Source organism: Littorina saxatilis, linkage group LG15, assembly GCF_037325665.1.
Source record: "Littorina saxatilis isolate snail1 linkage group LG15, US_GU_Lsax_2.0, whole genome shotgun sequence".
Taxonomy (NCBI): Eukaryota; Metazoa; Mollusca; class Gastropoda; order Littorinimorpha; family Littorinidae; genus Littorina; species Littorina saxatilis.
This window is the reverse complement of record NC_090259.1, coordinates 5,941,942-5,964,887: the sequence shown is the minus strand read 5'-3', so window position 1 is coordinate 5,964,887 and position 22,946 is coordinate 5,941,942. Positions and strand designations below refer to the sequence as shown.

The window sequence follows — 22,946 nt, the reverse complement described above, 5'->3', positions numbered from 1 at the left end:
GAAAACTTACCTTCAGAAACGTTGTTTTCGCTCAAATCAAAACACGCAATGTTGCGGAGGCCGCCATCTTGAATTTTCATGCTGCGGATATATAAAATTCTAAAAACGATCAAATTAAATACCAGAACACAAAAATACCCATAAGAGTATTTATGTCATGCATGTGTTATCAGCAGACAACTTCTGGTGCATGGTAAACCATTGAATTTTACATTTGCTGAGTTGGGAATATTTACTGCTGAGCGCTTTTGGTACGAATTTCGTCTGCTGTAAATGCAGCCTTTTATTCCCTATCAAAGACAAAAAAACCGATTTCTGAAGTGGCTCTGTATCTGAAATCCCTTAAATAATTATAAGGAACAATACCACAAAGTATGATGTTTGTTGCAAGATGTGAATGATTTATGAGTGCGTCTGCAACATACGAGCCCCACTACTTGACAAGTTGAGAAAACGAAAAATCTTTGTTCTCAATGTACAACCGAGACTGACATTTCACGTGTTCCGAGGACCTGCGTTACCGAGACACGACGTGTGAGTCTGCTTGTACAATGACGTCATGATTCTGATGACACTTCGCCGCCAGCGAACATTTAGAATGGTGAACCGTTTTCTGTCTTGAGGATGAGAGGGTTTTTGCTCATATCGCTCGTGGTGTGTGTGCTGAGTCCTGTAACACGTTCAAGTTCAGGTCAGTACCCATCACCTTTCTCTGTGTGCATATTAAATCTAGCTGTTTCCTCCCTGTACCGTCGATTTCTGCCTCTCACTAAACGCAAATCGAACATTGTCCTGTGGCCGAGGTCTTGTCGGTAGCGCAAATAAATATAGGTTACACACTTGAAGAGCAGACAAAAAGACAAGCTCGGAGACAGTTGTAGAAATAACAGATTCGGGACTTGTTTCTACTTTCATCGACAAGCAGTACGACATGCAAAGTACATGTATTTGAGTCCGAGGATCTCATTCTCCACTAAGAACTCAGAGAGCAGAGAGTGACCAACTGGTACGTCAAGATGTACAAGAGTGTGGTGACGGAGCTGGAGGACTCTGTCGCTGGACTCCCCGTGGCAGCGAGGACTTTGTCGTGGAGAGGGAGAGGGCAACACACCACTTTGAGGCTTTGCTAGCTGTGATACGACTCTACCTGGGCTGATCGGTATCAACATTACTTCTCGCCTCGTAAATAACTCTGGTGACAAAACAATTGGTCCGTGAAGTCGCGTCATCAACCGATTTATGAACGGCCCCTGTGTGAATGGCATTCTTTCTGTTGTGATGACGTGCGCACCTCGTCATTGATGTGACTGGGAAAATCGGTCGGTTTTACTGTTAGGTACCCCCAAAATCGGTCGGAATTTGATACACTTACACTATATATCGAGCGAACGACGAAGAAGAAGAATATCGACAACACAAATTGCTTACGGAATACGCTGATCGTGCCAAACAAGACTTCTATGCCAATCTTTACGATTTGTAGCCATGAGAACGAAACAATAATCTCAATCGGTCGGAATTAGATACACCTACCCTAACTTTCTTTCTTTCTTTATTTGGTGTTTAACGTCGTTTTCAACCACGAAGGTTATATCGCGACGGGGAAAGGGGGGAGATGGGATAGAGCCACTTGTCAATTGTTTCTTGTTCACAAAAGCACTAATCAAAAATTTGCTCCAGGGGCTTGCAACGTAGTACAATATATTACCTTACTGGGAGAATGCAAGTTTCCAGTACAAAGGACTAACATTTCTTACATACTGCTTGACTAAAACCTTTACAAAAATTGACTATATTCTATACAAGAAACACTTAACAAGGGTAAAAGGAGAAACAGAATCCGTTAGTCGCCTCTTACGACATGCTGGGGAGCATCGGGTAAATGCTTTCTCGTCCCAACCAATATGGGACTCCCCCTAACCCGCGGGGGGTCCTACCCTAACTGTCGTTCTCCGTTTATCTGCAACAACTGAGTATGTTCACGTTGCCACCTATGTTAGGCGTTGACTGTCAATACATTAACCAAAATGGATGTTTAATTTTTGACTCACATGCGTAGCAAAAGTGAGTCTATGTACTCACCCGAGTCGTCCGTGAAAACACAATAGCTGTTAATATAGCTATTCTGATGGACACGTGGGGGAATTCGGGGGCTGTGATTGGATGGTCTCACACATCCCTTTTCCGATCATCAAAGCATAACGATACAAAAGTTGGCCATTTTTGCCGATATCCAAACGATATCGGCAATAACAAAGACGCGTGGTTCCGGTTTCTTCCACGTGTATAAAGTACACGCATATCTCGCCAGGTTTGTTTCTGTCACTCTGTGACTAGTCGACAGACGATGCCATTTGCTTTGTGTGTGTTTTTGTTGTTGCTTACTGTACATGACATACATTACGTGTAAAATCCAGTTCTTTAACAGGCAACAAACCTTGCAAATTTCCAGAAGCTGCAATCTGAAGCGACCTATCTCGGATTCTAGCAGACGATCTCTCCAATGTTTAACACAAAATCAGCAAACTCTCCTGTCACATAGAACGTCCATTGTATAGTGCAATGTTGAAATGAAGTTACCGGTCTGAAACATTTCGTCGTTTCTTCTGAGACAATCCTTGTTCTCTTATCATCTACAGATTTACCGCAGTCTTCACCACGCGAATTCCCAACAGAAGTCAGACTTTCGAACATACAATCTACGTAGGCAAGCATGATACGTCATGACGTCATATGATTCCTAACATATTGACGTAATGCTAAGCATCCGGTTATCTCGAGTTTTCTCCGTAATACATGTCCGTGGGTTTTTCAATGTTCGGTTATTTCCGTGGCTTCATGCGGAAAGGGAACCGTCGTCTGCAATCAACGACATGGACCATTCTGGTACTTGTCGCTGACAAAAACATGATTCTAACACAGAATTTAATGTCAGAATAGCTATATAAACGCTATTGTGTTTTCAGCGTAGCAATAGGGCCCGATATTTAGACTCGAACAAGTATAATGCGACTCGTCTTCGACTCGTCGGCATTATACTTGTCTCGTCTAAATATCGGGCCCTATTGCTACGCTGAAAACACAATAGCTGTTAATATAGCTATTCTGATGGACACGTGGGGGAATTCGGGGGCTGTGATTGGATGGTCTCACACATCCCTTTTCCGATCATCAAAGCATAACGCTACGAAAGTTGGCCATTTTTGCCGATATCCAAACGATATCGGCAATAACAAAGACGCATGGTTCCGGTTTCTTCCACGTGTATAAAGTACACGCATACCTCGCCAGGCTTGTGTCTGTGGCTAGTCGACAGACGATGCCATTTGCTGTGTGTGTGTTTTTGTTGTTGCTTACTGTACATGACATACATTACGTGTAAAATCCAGTTCTTTAACTGGCAGCAAACCTTGCAAATTTCCAGAAGCTGCAATCTGAAGCGACCTATCTCTGATTTTTGCAGACGATCTCTCCAATCACCAATGTATAACACAAAATCAGCAAACTCTCCTGTCACATAGAACGTCCATTGTGTAGTGCAATGTTGAAATGAAGTTACCGGTCTGAAACATTTCGTCGTTTCTTCTGAGACAATCCTTGTTCTCTTATCATCTACAGATTTACCGCAGTCTTCACCACGCGAATTCCCAACAGAAGTCAGACTTTCGAACATACAATCTACGTAGGCAAGCATGATACGTCATAACGTCATACGATTCCTAAGATATTGACGTAATGCTAAGCATCCGGTTATCTTGAGTTTTCTCCGTAATACATGTCCGTGGGTTTTTCAATGTTCGGTTATTTCCGTGGCTTCATGCAGAAAGGGAACCGTCGTCTGCAATCAACGACATGGACCATTCTGGTCCTTGTTGCTGACAAAAACATGATTTTAACACAGAATTTAATGTCAGAATAGCTATATAAACGCTATTGTGTTTTCATCGTAGCAATAGGGTCCGATATTTAGACTCGAACAAGTATAATGCGACTCGTCTTCGACTCGTCGGCATTATACTTGTCTCGTCTAAATATCGGGCCCTATTGCTACGCTGAAAACACAATAGCTGTTAATATAGCTATTCTGATGGACACGTGGGGGAATTCGGGGGCTGTGATTGGATGGTCTCACACATCCCTTTTCCGATCATCAAAGCATAACGATACAAAAGTTGGCCATTTTTGCCGATATCCAAACGATATCGGCAATAACAAAGACGCGTGGTTCCGGTTTCTTCCACGTGTATAAAGTACACGCATACCTCGCCAGGTTTGTTTCTGTCACTCTGTGACTAGTCGACAGACGATGCCATTTGCTTTGTGTGTGTTTTTGTTGTTGCTTACTGTACATGACATACATTACGTGTAAAATCCAGTTCTTTAACAGGCAACAAACCTTGCAAATTTCCAGAAGCTGCAATCTGAAGCGACCTATCTCGGATTCTAGCAGACGATCTCTCCAATGTTTAACACAAAATCAGCAAACTCTCCTGTCACATAGAACGTCCATTGTATAGTGCAATGTTGAAATGAAGTTACCGGTCTGAAACATTTCGTCGTTTCTTCTGAGACAATCATTGTTCTCTTATCATCTACAGATTTACCGCTGTCTTCACCACGCGAATTCCCAACAGAAGTCAGACTTTCGAACATACAATCTACGTAGGCAAGCATGATACGTCATGACGTCATATGATTCCTAACATATTGACGTAATGCTAAGCATCCGGTTATCTCGAGTTTTCTCCGTAATACATGTCCGTGGGTTTTTCAATGTTCGGTTATTTCCGTGGCTTCATGCGGAAAGGGAACCGTCGTCTGCAATCAACGACATGGACCATTCTGGTACTTGTCGCTGACAAAAACATGATTCTAACACAGAATTTAATGTCAGAATAGCTATATAAACGCTATTGTGTTTTCAGCGTAGCAATAGGGCCCGATATTTAGACGAGACAAGTATAATGCCGTCCGTCCGGAAAACTTTAACGTTGGATATTTCTTGGACACTATTCAGTCTATCAGTACCAAATTTGGCAAGATGGTGTATGATGACAAGGCCCCAAAAAACATACATAGCATCTTGACCTTGCTTCAAGGTCAAGGTCGCAGGGGCCATAAATGTTGCCCAAAAAACAGCTATTTTTCACATTTTTCCCATTTTCTCTGAAGTTTTTGAGATTGAATACCTCACCTATATATGATATATAGGGCAAAGTAAGCCCCATCTTTTGATACCAGTTTGGTTTACCTTGCTTCAAGGTCAAGGTCACAGGAGCTCTTCAAAGTTGGATTGTATACATATTTTGAAGTGACCTTGACCCTGAACTATGGAAGATAACTGTTTCAAACTTAAAAATTATGTGGGGCACATGTTATGCTTTCATCATGAGACACATTTGGTCACATATGATCAAGGTCAAGGTCACTTTGACCCTTATGAAATGTGACCAAAATAAGGTAGTGAACCACTAAAAGTGACCATATCTCATGATAGAAAGAGCCAATAAGCACCATTGTACTTCCTATGTCTTGAATTAACAGCTTTGTGTTGCATGACCTTCAATGACCTTGACCTTGGGTCAAGGTCACATGTATTTTGGTAGGAAAAATGTGTAAAGCATGTGAGTCGTATGGGCTTTGCCCTTCTTGTTATTTTATTGATTTACTATATATTTTAACTAAATAAGATGAACAGTTTCATGTCTCCGGTCCCACTGATATTTAAGGCTGTTCCTAACAACCGTGCAAAAACACAACTGAAAAACCAGAAAAGTTGCATGTCACGATGTGCAAGTGGACAATGGAGCAAGCAGAAACATCACGGGGAAATACAGCACAGTCGTGACAAAAAAAACCGAGTCAGTGACGCGGTCACTATTAACACAACTGTTACACATTCGCCGTGTATTCTAACATTAGGTTGGTAGCGCTAATTTTCATATTCAAGTTTTACTACGTATTCTTCAACTGTTTTATTATGTCATTATTGCTTGAAATTATAAAATTAAGCATGATCTTGTTTAAAAAAAAATGACTGACGCGGGTAACTCGCCGTGCAAAGAGAAGTTCCCTCATGGCAGATGTTGCATAAAGTTATATCTAAACAGTGTTAACACCATCAAAAACAGTACTTAAGCTATTCTTTTTATCTTAGGAGACTCTTCATTCCTTTTGCAAACACAAGTAACAATAAAAATGTACATGCCGATTGAAATAGGTGCAAAGTTTTATCTTGTACACTCAAGTGCTCGAAAGAGAGAACAGTCGCTTCATTCACAAGCACAACAGTAACGAAAACTTGAGCGTTGAAGTTCCGCCGGTGGTGCGAATAAATACACAGGAAATATAGATCAAAATTGCCTTTCGTAAAACAATTATCATCTATATATATACACGACTAGTGTCTGTCTGTCTGTCTGTCTGTCTGTCTGTCTGTCTATCTGTTCGCGATGCACGGCCAAAGTTCTCGGTGGATCTTTTTCAAATTTGGACACCGTATTCAGCTACACCCCGGACACAACCTCATCGATGAGATATTTCAACACGTGCTCTCAGCGCGCAGCGCTGTGCGCGCTGAACCGATTTTTTTTTTGTTTTTTTTTTTGGTCGAGATCCACTACCAGTAACTCTTCTTTATCTTCTCCAGTGTTTTCAGCCGCGATTATCTCCCTTCCTCCGTGTGGCGTCAATCCATGTTCCCGTTACTACGTTACTATTTTTAGAAGGTCACTGCACGTTACTATTTTTAGAAGGTCTTCAGTGTTTTGCGCGTTTATCTCCTTTCCTTCGTGCGCCGGCGAAGCTGGCGTACACCCGGCAAAGCCGGGTCCCAGGCGCAGCCTGGTATTCGGCTCTACTTCTTCCCGGCGAAGCCGGTACCCGGCGAAGCGGGTAATCATCTAGTATAATATATATATGTTCAGTCGCTATATCACAGAGTGGTAACGAAACTGTCCTGCTTTTATTTCAGGCTTTAAAAAGTGTGTAAATAAAACTCCATACAATTTACATTCCGTCCACACAATCTGACTGCTTCACATATCAAAATAGAAACCAAAAGTAGTGCCTGGATCAGTCCAATTTTACAGGGAGGGGATGTGAAGTTGGTAGATGGTTGTAGTAACGAAGTGTAGCGACTGTTACACTTTTTTTGTGATGCAATTTTCAACTAGGGCAGAAATTTAACTTGTATTACTTTGCATACATACAGTATGAGTTTTGCTCAACTAATCCTTTTATATTTTTTGCTGCAAAACTTATTCCATTTGGGACAACAAAAGTTTGTTCGCATGACCGATCGTCATGTCACAAATCGGCCATTTTGAAATCGACATATTTTGTACTAAATGAATAACAGTTCAACTTAACAGAAAAAGGAAGGCAACAATCTTTGGGATTTTATTCATTTATTATCTCCAACGCATGGAAACACGAACATTGGCAATATACACATGTTTAAAGCATTTAATTTATTCTAACAAAATAGGGGACCCTCTCTGGGTACCTTTTTTTAAAACGACCCAGTTATCTTTTCTTGTCTCGGCGTCTCAAACCTTATTAGCCAGAAAGCGCCGCATGCGCGTATGTATGGAAGGCGAAAAGGGTCAAACGATCGAGCAAAAGGATCGAGTAAAATGATGCATACTTTTCGCGTTTGACCCTTTCCGCCCTACGCGCGGAAAGGGTCAAACGGGTCGTTCAAAAGTATCGTGCAAAAGGATCGATCCTTTTCGAAAAGTATGCGCATCCTTTTACTCGATCCTTTTGCTCGATCATTTTGACCCTTTTCCCCTTCCATACGTGTGCATGGCTGTTAGTAGTCTCGACAAGCGCGCGGGGTGCTTCTGTCTGAGTACTTTACGTCACAAATTGTACTTTACATACTTGATGATTACGTAAGTTAATTGTAACACATAGTTATTTGTTCTATTTTGTCTACTGAGCACGGCCCGCATCGCAGTATGAAATAATACAGATCAATACAGGTAGGAGCTTAGTTCATGTACTTCGGGTCAACCAAAGTCGATAAATTCATTCTTCACTCCGGTATTGAGTGATTTCTTCGTCCATCTTGAATCGAAAAGCACTCTTCTGACAAAAAAAGCAACTTCGTTGCGAGCTACGGCGAAGCTTCGCATGCGGCGAAGCACAGGCGAAGGTGTCGTCCACTGGACGACTACTATCACAGAAAGACTACAAGGTACGTCACTCACCTTCGAGTCTTCTGTGTTCTTGGAGTCGCTTCCTGGGGAAAAATATTGTTCAAGACGGCTTGCCTCTTCCTACAGTCTGTGTAAGGTCAAATAAATACAGTTGAATGATTGTTTGAACTATATGCACCTTTAGTTTTCAGCTTCCGTTCGCTGCAGGTTGTTTTTAACCATCATTTGGACGAATCTTCGTTTGCGAGCCGCTAATATCCACACCTCGTCTAATTATGCATCCGCACCGAATATGCATACCAGCGCTCATTGGTTAATAAGAGGATATTCGATGATTATTTTCATTGGTCGACTGAAACGTTTTCCTCATTTTGAATGAGTGGCAAACGGTTCTTCACTGATACCGAAAGTGAAAACTCCCGTGGGTAGCTTCCCTTTGCCGCACAATATTTACATATGTTTTAGACCAATGAGCGCTGGTATGCATATTCGGTGCGGATGCATAATTAGACGAGGTGTGGATATTAGCGGCTCGCAAACGAAGATTCGTCCAAATGATGGTTAAAGGACCAGACCACGCTGTTTTAAAGGTTATTAGAACCACTAACCGATGACTGAAGGTTAGAGAAATGCACCTAAAGATTCCAAAAATGTAAAGAAATTCACCGATTCGTAGCTTAATCATTGTGATTTAATTAAAAACGTTCCGCCAAATTCGTCTGCTAAACGAGACTTCGAAATGGCCGCCAGTAGACGAGAACCGGCTGTGACGTCACTTGGTGTTTGGAAACCGAAAGTTACAGCTTACGCTCAAGTGGGCGTTTGCCTAAATCGAGCATCAACAGCACGCCGAAGGAATGCGCACGGCTGCTGATAGCTATGAAGTATAGAAAAAAGGTTCAGGCATCAGTTGTCACCTTTTTCCGATGGGCTTACAACTTCTGCAGCAAGACTGATTAACTGGAAACGGCCAACACGATGTGCTGTGTTTCGCGACACTTTCTTCCAATGCGAACGCAGTTAAGCCGGCAAGAAAACCTGGCACACACAAAACAGCTGTTGCCTAACGCAGTTCCAGTTCCGACAATTGTTGACCACTCACAGGAGGTCAGAAACCGGATACCAATGTCATCAGAACGATCTGCTTTCACTAAACGCAGACGAAAGGAAGTGAGTACATGTATACTGAATGTGTTCTGTAAGGGATAGGGGTTCAGTGTCACTGGGCGTTTTTGTCAGACTGACAGTATTTGTAGTGGAATGGCATCTGTTCCTAATTTTAAGCACATGTGTTAAGATTACAGATTAAAACATATATCTGTTACTACATGTCCGTCCCCATGCACCCACCTTAAAGTTCCCTCTCTCTCTCCCTCTTTTACACTCACCTGGGTAATCGATGAGTCTCAGGTTTAATCAGTGTCCGTCCATATACACATAGACATTCACACAAACACACACACGTTGTTATAGTTGTTATCTAATTCAGTGTTGTATTAAATAGATAAAGAAATCGTTAATACAGCAAGCTTGCATGAATAATTTGCTGTTGTCCTTTTTTTCAGATCAGGTTCTGTAATACAGTAATTATAATTAATACAAGTACAAATTCATGTTTGCAGTCATACTCATAGTGTGTGAGTGTGTGTGTGTGTGTGTGTGTGTGTGTGTGAAAAGCACTTTGATACTTAAAACATCTGTGTTATTTGATTTTATTACAAAACTGCAGTCAGAATATTAAGCAGACCTATTCCAACAATACATTTTGATCAGCAGTAAATGTAATGTCAAATTATGAACAACAATCATGTGAGCAGATATATCTAACAGAAACAAATAGTCTAGCAAAATAATACAACCAAGTACATGTATGGACATCATCATCCACATAAAAAAATTGATTGTAGGAAGAGCACTCTGTGTTATTACCACTGCTTCAGTCAAACTGCCAGTTCAACTTTATCTCTGTGGGTTGTTTTTTTTCTCTCGGAGTAACATGGGGAAAAAAACCTTTAAAAAACTTGCATGCAACAGAGCTGGATTGTTTCTAGTGATCATGCAGCATGATTTATCCGCATAGAAAACTACTGAAACACCTAAACAGAAATAGCAATGTCTACAGAAAAAACCCACTGTTTGATTGCTGTCTGTAGTACTCCTCTTGCTAACAGTGGCATTAAAATAATTAAAACTAAGCTATGCTCTCTTGGGGGGGAAAAAGTGCTCTAAGTACTTTTTGTGTCTACATAGGCAAAACAAAACTATGCAATGTTTCAGATTTCCTGACCCACCCTATGTTTTTCCTCCTTATCCTGGACTATTTTGGACTCTTACAAAAATGTAGGCTACTTCAAAAATGACAAATCTTAATTTTGCAGGCTTACAAGGAAATTGACTCTTCTCTTACAACCAGAATACACCATGATTTCAAGCAAATAAAAAAACTACATGCACCTGAGAAAAAAACCACTTTAATTCAAGAAGTTAGACCTCCTAACCCCAGCTTTTCAATTCAATTCAATACGTTGTTGATGTTGATTATGGAGCTTAACGTCCTCCCAGGTAACTAGGGACCTATATTGGGGCATGATTTTTTATACAATGTTAAAAGTGTAGGGTGTAATGGGGGGGAGGGGGACTGGAGGGTGACGGGGTGTAGTCGCTAATAAATTTAAAGGTGCGTTTATTATCTAATATACCAGACATTTTGTTTTGGCTGGTGTACAGAATAACATCACATAAAATCGCACTCGCAAAACATACAAAACACATAAAATGTACACATCAGTACACACATAACCCAAACCACACATATCCATACCAGCACCATCACACACATATCCACATACATACTCTAGTTTGTACATTATAAAAATAAATACATTATGATTAATATCATTACTAGTCAACTTAAATTAAGGCTCAAAATAGGTCTTAAGATGGATGTTATTTAGTGTAATGAAGAGATTATAAAAACCAAAAAAAGCTATGAGAAAGAAAGTATGAAAGAATTATGCCCTTTCTCCGGTGAAAGTTCTGCTGATTGTGGTAACTTTTTTTTCTGTCTAAAACAGGCATCAGGTTAACTGAACGAGCTGTTTGAGGGGGTGGTGATCCTAACACTGGCCTATGGCAACACTGGCCTATGGCAGCTACAACAAAGCTCTGCATACACAGCAAGACTACAATGCAACAGTGCCCAGACTTTGACTGCTACAGCTAGACCAGTTGACAAAGCTCAAGTTGTCACCAAGCAGGACGCCCCAACTGGCGACCAACTATATAGACTGAGGCTGCCTATCTCCCAATCTGACAAAGCAAGAATTGTTACGCAAGCTCCACATTTCTGTTTGCAGTTTAAGCCGACCTTAAGTATGCAATGGTTATGCACATCCCCCCCCCACACACACCCCGCAGTTGAGAGTTGTAATGTACCTTTTATTTATCTTACATATATATATATATATATATATATTTGAAGCCTGTGTAGCTCTGTGACAGAAAGAGGTCTCTGATGGCAGCGACCAGACAGGCAGGAAGAACTTTCCTGTTCTTTCGGAAAGTCAGTGAGTGTGCAACTTGTTGGTATGTTCTGAACACATCAAAACATTTTCTTTAATTTAAGGGCAGGTGGGCCAGTGCAAAATTGACCAAATCGTTCAAAACACTGTTTTGGGTATTTTAGCAGATTATGTTTCCATAACATACCTATCATCCATGTGTGTCAGTGTTTTTGTCAAAAGTGTCCTATTTATCTGTCAATAAAGACAAAATGTGAACATGTGTGGCATTGATTGTCTTCTGTAGTCGATATTCCCCCGCCAAAAAAAGTCTCATTTCAAAGGCTAGTTACGGCTTTGTCCTCAGCAAAACAGTGCATTCACGACATACGAAACTGCGCAGCAGCTCTTGACCTATAACATGACATCAGTGTTTTGATGAATGTTCCATTCACTCAGCCACTAGTCCGTTGCAAAGGCAGCAATCGTAATCGAACGGAATCGAACGGAAATGTCCTTATTTGGAAGGTACTCGACATCCATTGGTTCGTTTCATAAACCGAAATCGGGAACCAGTTTACTTTGTGAGTGCGCATGCTCAGCTTACGAATTTTGCATACGGAAACTACCGAAGAGACTCTCGGCCATGACGGGAACACCCGAAGTTCACTCGGTTTTACAGCATCCTGGTTACACATCAAACGATCGGTGACAACCGAAAGCGAATTTTTCTTTGAGAAACAACCTTTGATACGATAACAATGGTTCGAAATAAGAAAGAGGACAATGTCTTTATTAGTTCGGTTAGCAACAACAAGTATTTCCGCTGGTACTAGGCCAAAGTTTGGATTCTGCCGGTGTTTCCGATACAGAGGAAAGCTTTGATCTCCACGCAGATCCACAGGTCGCCATTTCCGAACACGCCATGCATGGCGCAGACTTTTTACGTCTTGCAACTGGCTTGCTTTGCGCTGAATTTGAGTCAGTTTCTGAGCAGTATCTCCTCGACAAGCAGGTCGAGCATTTGCTACGCAAAAAAACAAAAACAGGAGAAAGTATCCAACATCAGTCAGATTATCGGTAATGTTTGCTGGGTCTGCCATTTCACGAACGAAACTGGATCAGCAACTGTTTGTATCAATCTGCACTTTCGTAAATTCCGTCACTGTCACTGTGTCATTTTCTTCACCGCGATACACAGTTCATTGCGAAGAGCTTCCTCAGTAAATCGTTCAGATTCCACGTACGATTTGTTGTCAAAAAACAACTCAAACAAAAGTTTCAAACTCATCATCCTCCATCTTGCTTGTCGAAGCACTAAAGTACTGTATCGATGTAAAAACAAAAGCAGAAAACTTCGACCAACAAATTCAGCGCATAAGACACGACGAGATAACGGAAGGAAAGAAGCCTCGTTCTGGCTCAAGTAAGTTACCGTTAAAAATACCGTTATTCGCATGCAAATACAAACGAGAATCGGGTCATTGATACACGTTTAGCGCTGGGGCAGTATCCCCATGCTGGTTGACAGAGGGATAGAAGGGATGGACGCATAAATTCGCTGCTGGCGTGCTAAAGGCTAAGTAGTTTGCAATTCAAATAAACTAAGCTGTTCATTCATAACACAGTTTTGTCCTTGTATGTCTGATTCAATAGTGTTTCTGTGGTGTTCAATCTTCAATGTCGTTTTTCTCAGTTCAGCCATTTTGCCTACGGTTACGTCTTGAGTTACGCGATTTCTCTGGCTGTAATTTAGCTAGAGCAATATTTTCTTTTGTAGTTTGTGCAGAATATAACATTCTAGGGGATTACGAAGGGATTTTGCTGAAATTTTATTATAGTCATATCCAGATTATTTCAAAAAATAATTTCGCAAGCGTTACCCTAAAGTTTGACAGTTGTAACAAAGAAGTGTTCCTAACTCCAAATATAAATATAATAAACAAGATCTGCTTCGTAATCCCCTAGAGCATACCCAGAAGGATAAAATAAAACAATAATTAGAAGTGTGACAATCACATCTGATGAAAATCCGTGTATCTCCTGTACTCCACTTTTGTCTGTATTTTGACTGTTTTTGTCGCGTAAAACAAAAACCAGCAACCTAAAAATACAAAACATGACTATTGTTTGTCATCATTTGTTCATTTCTTTCATAAAATAACATTTAGACACAATAAAACATTCAAAATAAAAAAAAAGGTAGTGCACTGGCCCACCTCCCCTTAAGCTACATAATAATTATCATGTGGATGCACTGATTGGGTGTAAATAATAACAGCAATTGGTACAGTCAATTCACTAAATGTGCAACAGAACCCTAATCATCAGACATTTTACAACAGCAAACTTCAACAGTCCTTTTACTTTCCTGAATGTCATTATTATTTATTAAAACATGCATCTAGAGCAACATACATATAAATCTTCTTTTATTAAAGTTCACCTGAAATTCAGGCTGCTTTCCCATGCAAAGTACAAATGCAAGTGTCCATAAACCAGGGTTTAATACAAAGTCATGTAGTATGTGAGTGAGTTCTGATGAAAAAGTGATTGTGTTGTAATATTGGTTATTACTGAGTGTTGATGTTACAATGATTACATTATAAAAACAACAACAGAACAATGTGAAGAGCAAACTTCTTCTGTGGGCATGCAAGTGAGTTAATCTTGTGTGTGTGTGTGTGTGTGTGTGAAACTATATTTGACTGAGTGTTACAAATTTAAATGACAACAGTTTTCTTGATAGCCTTTAAAAACAACAACAAATACATACATTTAACAATCAAACAAATATAGGCACCTCAAAAAAAGTTGTATGTACACCTTCGTGGCTGGTGATGCATTCTTGCTCCCCTGCAAGTTTTCATTCTACAATGTACCTCAGGCTAGCTTCCTCTCTCTCTCAAATCTGCCCCTCCCACACAATACAACAGGTACAGTGGCCACTCTGACACCAGTCTCTGAAATAATCAAGAACAGTTAAAACTGCGATGAGCTGTTGTTCTTTTACTCGTGAATGCAATGCATGAACACTTAAACAATATCCCACTTATTCGCGAGTGCGTTGACAAGGCGAGAGTGAAAAAATAGCACAGACTCGAAAGCAGACGATAAGTTCAGCACAGAGAGCGGGCGTGTTTACCTTTGATCGCTGAGACAAACAGTGTCGCAATTTTCATCGTCACTGTTTCACTACTGCTGGAAGTGGCCTCCGCCCTCATCTTTCATGCTTGATTCGAGGAGAGAAACCGGTAGTTCGAACATGTACGGTTCAATTTCGTCTGCAGTTACGCTTGTTGTTGTCATGTTGGTAAACTACCATCTTCACACGGTGTGACGTCACGGATAATTTATTCATAAGCCAGTCTCGCGAAGATCACGCGGCACAATGGCGGGTCGTTTTGGAGAAGAAATCCGTCGCTTCGGTCACAAAATTCGTCGGATTACGGCCTTAGAAGATTCCGAAGTAAACCAAACATTGTTGAAGAACGGTAAGAAAGTGGTTTTCTAACTAACTGCAAACATCGGGAAGTGTTCGGTCGCGCAGGAACACGATTCGAAGCGTTTTTGACGCTAAAACAGCGTGGTCTGGTCCTTTAAAGGCATATGTACGCGCTCCCGTGTTTACAAAGTGTAGTTTGCCCATAATCGATGTCAAACGCACCATAAGACCATGTAATGACGATATGTCGCCATGCGCGGACCATATACATGCATTACAGCTTGTTTTAGAGTCTCAAAAACTTTGGATGTAAACAAAGACGCGGAGTTATTTCCCTTGCGTCAACGCTACCTCTGTTGGCAAATCTATAAATAGGACGACCCAGATCAAAATGAAAATTAACATATCTCAACATTGAAGGGGTCCTAGACCACAATATTTTGCAGGGAACTTAATTTAGCATGTCTCCAGCTGTTGGTAAAGCAATTAGCGTGTATAGTCATCGAGTACATATGGCTTTAAAAACAACCTGCAGCGAACGGAAGCTGAAAACTAAAGGTGCATATAGTTCAAACAATCATTCAACTGTATTTATTTGACCTTACACAAACAGTAGGAAGAGGCAAGCCGTCTTGAACAATATTTTTCCCCAGGAAGCGACTCCAAGAACACAGAAGACTCGAAGGTGAGTGACGTACCTTGTAGTCTTTCTGTGATAGTAGTAGTCCAGTGGACGACACCTTCGCCTGTGGGCGAAGTAGGGGTCAAAGTACCACGCCGTAGCTGCGGGTTTTCGGTATAAAGACTTCGCGAAGCTTCGCCAAGTCGACTTCGAGCTCAATTAAGGACGGGCTTTATTCTGTTACCCTCGAAAAATGAACAGTTGTCATTACCATTGTTATTCTCTCTCTCTCTCTCTCTCTCTCTCTCTCTCTCTCTCTCTCTCTCTCTCTCTCTCTCTCTCTCTCTCTCTCTCTCTCTTTCACGGACACACGCAGACATTTAAGGTGTTACGAGTGTGTTCAAGTTGCGGTTCTTGCTAATGTTTTCACTCACTGAGTTACTTGCCTTGATTGCGACGGCGTATACGCACGGTCCAGTGTGCATTCGACAGGGGGTGCCCAATATGCACGGCTACAACTAAGATATTTCTTGATTTCAGTAAATAGTTTCATTACATGTCAACTAGTTTGTTTTTAAATGATTTTTTAGAGATCGCCAAATGGTATTGTGTGAATAACATCATTCGGTCGATTGTACGCACGGCGCCGTGCTTCTACTAGTAGCTCTCAGTCCATTCCTTCTTTCCGGTATGGAAACAGACGTGTTTCTGGCGAAAGAATCGGCGTTTTCAACTCGCCATATCTTCATATTCATTCGGACTAGAACAACGAAATATAATTTTCTTGTAAAAAATATCCCGAGCCTTGCGACTCTAGTAGTCATTTTGTTACGCGAAGCGGCCTTTGGTAGGTACGACAGTTTTAGTCACCCAAGTAAATATATATATCTAAAACGCACGTGGACGAGTTTTTCAATGGCGTATTTGAAGTCTGTGAATGTTGTGATTACAAATCATTTCGGGGCACCCCTCAGTCTATACGTACAGACAAACAAATTGCATGGAACGAAAGTTGAGAGGCTGGACTGTAAGTTGTTGTTTTGACTTCTACAAATCTCGCAGGTCTTTTATGCAAAACAGACTCAAAATTGCATTTTTCACGCAAGTGTAGATGACGAGACTATCGAAGGAATGGAATACACTTGCCTGCAGATATAATAGACAGATACTGTCTATTTATATCTATGACTTACCCTAGCCCATATGTTAGAATAAAGAACATACTTTGCTCTTTTGAATGATGTATGATTTGGCACTGTACACAGGATTTTAGACCTGCCCCCGAAGTGAATTTTCCATAAACCCGTCAAAAAGCTCACTCTGTTTTGGCCGTAAAAAGCGCCCAAATGAAGTCAATTTCTAACCTGTGTCGTGTGTTCGAAGGAGTACATCTCAGCGATGCCATTGCCTTGCAACCTCAAAGAAATATATTTTAATAACCCGCTAAATGAACGGTTTTTTTTAGTGTGAAATAAAAGCCGGAGATTTGCTTCGTTTCTTTGCTGCGACACAAAACCAAAACCAACTATAGATCTGCGGTGACATTATGAGTTCGTTTTCGACATTGCAGTGAAGTTGCGTGGATCTTCGACGATTCCCGTTCGGTTTAATGTGGATGGAGCTTTGATTGAATGTCACTGCTTTGAAAAGTTACAACATGAATCCTTGGGATCGATGTTTTTCGGTAGACTTCTTCGTATCCTTGACTTTACTTTTGACTTGAACAGATCCAGATCGGCTGGGGCTGTTGATCGCCTACACAGATCTATATATATGAAGTTGACTCGACACGGCGAACCGCCGAATCCGTGCCCTCTCGTCGGTCCTACCCCCAAATCCCTTACCAGCCTCAAACCCCATCTCACCATTCTAACCTCACTGGTGCACTATGTGTGATTATCCCTTTCTCATGTGTGTGTGTGTGTGTTGTTTGTTGTGTGAGTGAGTGCAGGCGGGCGGGCGTGTGTGTGCCCGTGTGTCTTTGTGTCTGTGCATGTCGTCTTGAGTGCGAGAAAGCGAAGTTTTAAGAAATAGTGACAGATAAATAGTTTAAGAAAGGAATCTACTAAGTGAGAGTGGGCGTCCATTACGGCATTGCGAAGCGGACCTGCGCATCTACCCGCTTTGTTTGTCTGTTTGTTTATGTGTTCGTGTGTGGATGTGTGTGTGTGTGTGTGTGTGTGTGTGTGTGTGTGTGTGTGTGTGTGTGTGTCACAGTTAATATGTGTCCATTTCGTTGTATGAGTGTGAAAGTGTACGTATTAAAGGGGGGGGGGGGGGGGGAGGGTGAGGACCTATGCGTTTGGCTTCATAGTTCCTTCATACGATTACGAGTAACTTTTTTTAACAATTCATTATTCGGACACATATTAACAAGTTATAGAATGTTCGTGTAGAACAGACACTTAGCCACAAAAAACACCTGGTTTTGAAATAAATTATTACCTCGATTCCGTTCAAAGGAGCTTTCCCCAAACACCTTTTTAACAATATCCAATTGATCTATGAGGTATGGGTCCATGCGAGTTGCGACCCCGAGGCCCCCTATGAGGTACAGAGGATGCCTGTTTGCGGACAGGGGGCAAATTGAGAAGGGGGGGGAGGACCGATACTGGAACCCCCAACCTTTGTACACATTGCTAACAGGAACCTGTGCACAAAATGTGTAATGCATCTCACGACAGATTATTTTTTCGGGGGGTGGGGGGGGGGCGCATTCTTATGATTAGCCTAAGTCGCTTCGCGTCCTCGATTTAGACTTTCGAATTCAAAGTACACCCCTTTTACAAAGTAACTGATTCAACCAGGTGTGTGTGTATACACGACTAAGTGCCAAAAGGTGCGCACGAAAAGCGGACAAAGGGGCTACAAAATAAAAGTTGACAAACAAGACTGATATTGTGATTTTTGTTAAGACAACAGATGTTGGAACCCAATTATAAAAAGAAAAGACAAATGCACTCAAATTATTTCACAAATAACGGGAATTTTGTTCGTTATATTATTCAACATGGCACTGAGACGTAGCATTCAGGTTATCTCGCACGTTTCTGAAGCTAGGGCTTTGAAACTTGGCACACTACCAAAGTATGGTGACCCCCAGATATGGTACAGATCACATTAAACCACATTGAATTTCAAGGTCACAGCTAGGTTAAATTTCCTTTCCAAACTGGACAATTGTCGTTGTACGTCTTACATGTTTTAAAGCTAGATCAGTTAGACTTTACATACTTTACAGACTTTCAGAATTTTTATGAAATCTTAACAAAAGTGACCACCTGGTTAATCTTTCTAAAATGTCAAGGTCACAGTGGGGTCACATCTGGTTCAAAATTTGGAAGTGTCAATTTATTCAGCGTGTGTATAGCACAAACTTTGAGAATACAGACATTTTTAGTGTATGATGACCTCTACACGCGATTACAGTTTAGGTTGAAAAGGTCAAGGTCACAGCAGGGTTGCGTTGAGGTCAATCATAAAGATTTGTCATTGAGGATTTCTCGCATGTTTTTGACGCTAGGGCTTTGAAACTTGGCACACTTCCAAGGTTTAATGACCCTCTTGTGTGGCGCAGGTCGCATTAAACCTCATCAAATTCAAAGGTCACAGTAAGGTGTAAAGTTGCTTTCCAAATTGGAAAATGTTCGTTGTCTTACATGTTTTAAAGCTAGAAACATTACACTTTAGCCAACTTTACATACTTTTAGAATGTTGATGCCATTTAAAAAGAAAGTGACCTGGCTAATCTTTGTCAATTTCAAGGTCATAGCGGGGTCAGGTTTGGTTCAAAATTTGGAATATTTTCATTTCGTTAATGCGTTTATAGCACGAGCTGTGAAAATACACACATTTCTAGAGTATGCTGTCCTTTACACTGTCTAGTCTAAGTTATAAAGTCTTTATGAAAACGCCAAGCATCAAGGTCACAGCAAGGTCTTGTTGAGGTCAAAAATATAAATGTGTCATTTCACAAACGTCAACCAGACTTTGGTCACGTCAGAAGGGGCATCCAATCCTAGAAATTGTTAAAGTGTAAACCGTAGTTTTAAAAATGTTCAAAACATTGATAATTTTCCATTTTAAGATCCCAAATTGACCCTGTTGTGACCCTGAAATTTGACTTTGGTCAACCAGATTTGGGTCATGTTTGAAAGAGCTCAAGCTCTAGATCTACAAAGATGCACATGTGTTTAAGTTCTAGCCTCAGAAATATAATAAGCTAGTGACTATAACGTAGCCACGTTTTGAAGCTTAAAAGGAATTAACTTTCTGGCCTGCACTCGACCCCAATAGCTGTGACTTTGTAATTTGAGTATTATCACCCATACTGTAGTCACGTGTAAAGGTCATCGATGAAGTTTCAACTCTCTAGCTTACAATAAGTTTGATAATTTCATAACTTCGCATTATTTGTGCTTTAACTTGACCCCGCTGTGACCTTGAAATTTGACGAGAAACATTTGAAGAATCATTAAGCAAAGGCGTTGTGCGAAGTGCCAAGGCTATTGGTTTAAAGGCAATGCAGAAAATCATTTGTTATCCTTGTTAAGCCATACGCGACCGAGTTGTGACCTTGAAATTTGACAAGGGTCAAGTATACTTCTACCATGCCTGAAGGCTGGCTTTTTAGCACCCAACTGGTGTGAATTTTCAAAGTTCTAGATGTACAAATGGTCAATAAATTGATAATTTTCCATTTTGATGATCCCAATTCGACCCTGTTGCGACCTTGAAATTTTACAAGACTCAACTTAAGTTTTAATTTCCATCTCGGAGAATTATCAAGCAAATGTGCTATACCAAGTTCAATTTCTCCAGCTTCGAAAGCAATGCCACCCATACGCAACCCCACTGTGATCTTGAATTCTACAAGGGTCAACCAGACTTCCAACATGTCAGAAGGCTATTTAGCCCCGAATATGCGTGAAGATTCAAAGTTCTAGCTTCACAAGTGTCTGAGAAAAAAAATGCCGTTTTATACAGTCAGGAGAACCAGTCGTGACCTTGAATTTTGTTGAGGATCGACTTGATCTTCTCCGTGTCGAAGGATAATTGATCGATTGCGTTGTATGAAGTTTCAAGGTTCTAACTTCAGAAATAAAGCAGAAATGGATAACAGTCTGGTTTTTTAACCCATGAGCGACACGGCTGTGACCTTGAGATTTGACAAGGGTCAACCAGACTTTCACCGTGTCAAAACGTTATCAAGCCCTGAATGTGTGTAAAGTTTCAAGTTTCTAGCTTACCACAAAGCTGTGAAAAGGATTATTGTCTGTTTGTTTGTTTTTTTACCCGTACGAGACCCTGCTGTGACCTTCACATTTGACAAGGATCTTTCTGAATTTCTTTGTGTCGGAGAATCATTGAGCTACGGCGTTTATGATGTTCGAAGGCTCTCCCTTTAAAAACAACGGAAAAAAGTGATAATTTAAAAAAAAATTGTTGGCCCATACGTGACCTTGACATTAGACAAAGGTCAACCAGACTTCCACCGTGTATGGAGGCTATTAACCCCAAAAGTGTGTGAACTTTAGGGTTCTTGCTTTCAATAATTCTGAGAAAAGGGTTAATTTCCGTGTTTTTGACTCACATGCGAAGCAAAAGTGAGTCTATGTACTCACCCGAGTCGTCCGTCCGTCCGTCCGTCCGGACGTCCGGACGTCCGGAAAACTTTAACGTTGGATATTTCTTGGACACTATTCAGTCTATCAGTACCAAATTTGGCAAGATGGTGTATGTTGACAAGGCCCCAAAAAACATACATAGCATCTTGACCTTGCTTCAAGGTCAAGGTCGCAGGGGCCATAAATGTTGCCTAAAAAACAGCTATTTTTCACATTTTTCCCATTTTCTCTGAAGTTTTTGAGATTGAATACCTCACCTATATATGATATATAGGGCAAAGTAAGCCCCATCTTTTGATACCAGTTTGGTTTACCTTGCTTCAAGGTCAAGGTCACAGGAGCTCTTCAAAGTTGGATTGTATACATATTTTGAAGTGACCTTGACCCTGAACTATGGAAGATAACTGTTTCAAACTTAAAAATTATGTGGGGCACATGTTATGCTTTCATCATGAGACACATTTGGTCACATATGATCAAGGTCAAGGTCACTTTGACCCTTATGAAATGTGACCAAAATAAGGTAGTGAACCACTAAAAGTGACCATATCTCATGGTAGAAAGAGCCAATAAGCACCATTGTACTTCCTATGTCTTGAATTAACAGCTTTGTGTTGCATGACCTTGGATGACCTTGACCTTGGGTCAAGGTCACATGTATTTTGGTAGGAAAAATGTGTAAAGCATGTGAGTCGTATGGGCTTTGCCCTTCTTGTTTTTTTTTACCAACACGAGACCTTGCTATGGCCTTCACATTTCTCAAAGATCAACCTGAAATTTTCTTGTCGAATGATGATTAAGCAAAAGCGTTGTTTGAAGTTTCAAGGTTCTAGCTTCAAAAATCTCTGAAAAAAATTTTTTCTTCCGTTTTTTGATCTCCATGTGACCCAGCCGTGACCTTGAAATTTGACAAGGGTCAACAAGACTTTTACCATGCATGGGGGCGATTAGGCCCAAATGTATGTGAAGTTGCAAGGTTTTAACTTAAAAAAGTCTGAGAAAATAATATATTTTCTTTTTTGAGAACGTGTTGCACGCAAGACATCACGACAAACGCTCGTGTTTTTATTTTGTTGCTTTAAGGTCGACTTGCGTACCCGCTCTTTCGCTAATCTCAATTAAAATTTATCTTGGAAGTTCTGTTTTATTACGCTTATAATTAAGAAGATTAAACTAAGACAACAAATAGTTAGTTTTCCCATTAAACTCGATAAGCTAGTGACATTTTATGTTGAACGCAAGATGGTGTCGCACGCAAGATCTCAAAAGATGTTGACAACATAATTTCAACACTTGGTAGCGCATTCATGGTTCGTGATTTCTTCACAAAGTTTGAACACAGAATGTGTCACATGGTTCCCTAGATGAAGTAGATCCTTGTACATGTAAGTTTTGTTTTTAAAAGAAAATAACCGTTAATTACCGAACATTATGTCGCATGCAAGATATGACGACATTTTCAGATCGTTTTAAAAATTGCTGTTCAAAAGTTCTGCAGTCTTTGCTGGATTACTTGAAAGACAGCAGTTTGATACACCGTTATCGCCTGACGTGTCGACATCAATTCCAGAGTTTTTGAAAAAGAAA

At 40.7% G+C, this 22,946-nt stretch overlaps 1 protein-coding gene across 1 annotated transcript in view; it reads left to right on the top strand.

The window, feature by feature from the left end:
• The first annotated feature begins 576 nt into the window (after positions 1-576).
• Positions 577-22,946, top strand: part of LOC138948331 (uncharacterized) — a 322,492-nt gene continuing 300,122 nt past the window's right edge. Inside the window, exon 1 of the mRNA XM_070319840.1 lies at positions 577-691. Within this exon, the coding sequence (XP_070175941.1) occupies positions 625-691 (67 nt within the window). The 5' untranslated portion in view covers positions 577-624. The remainder of the gene's footprint in view (positions 692-22,946) is intronic.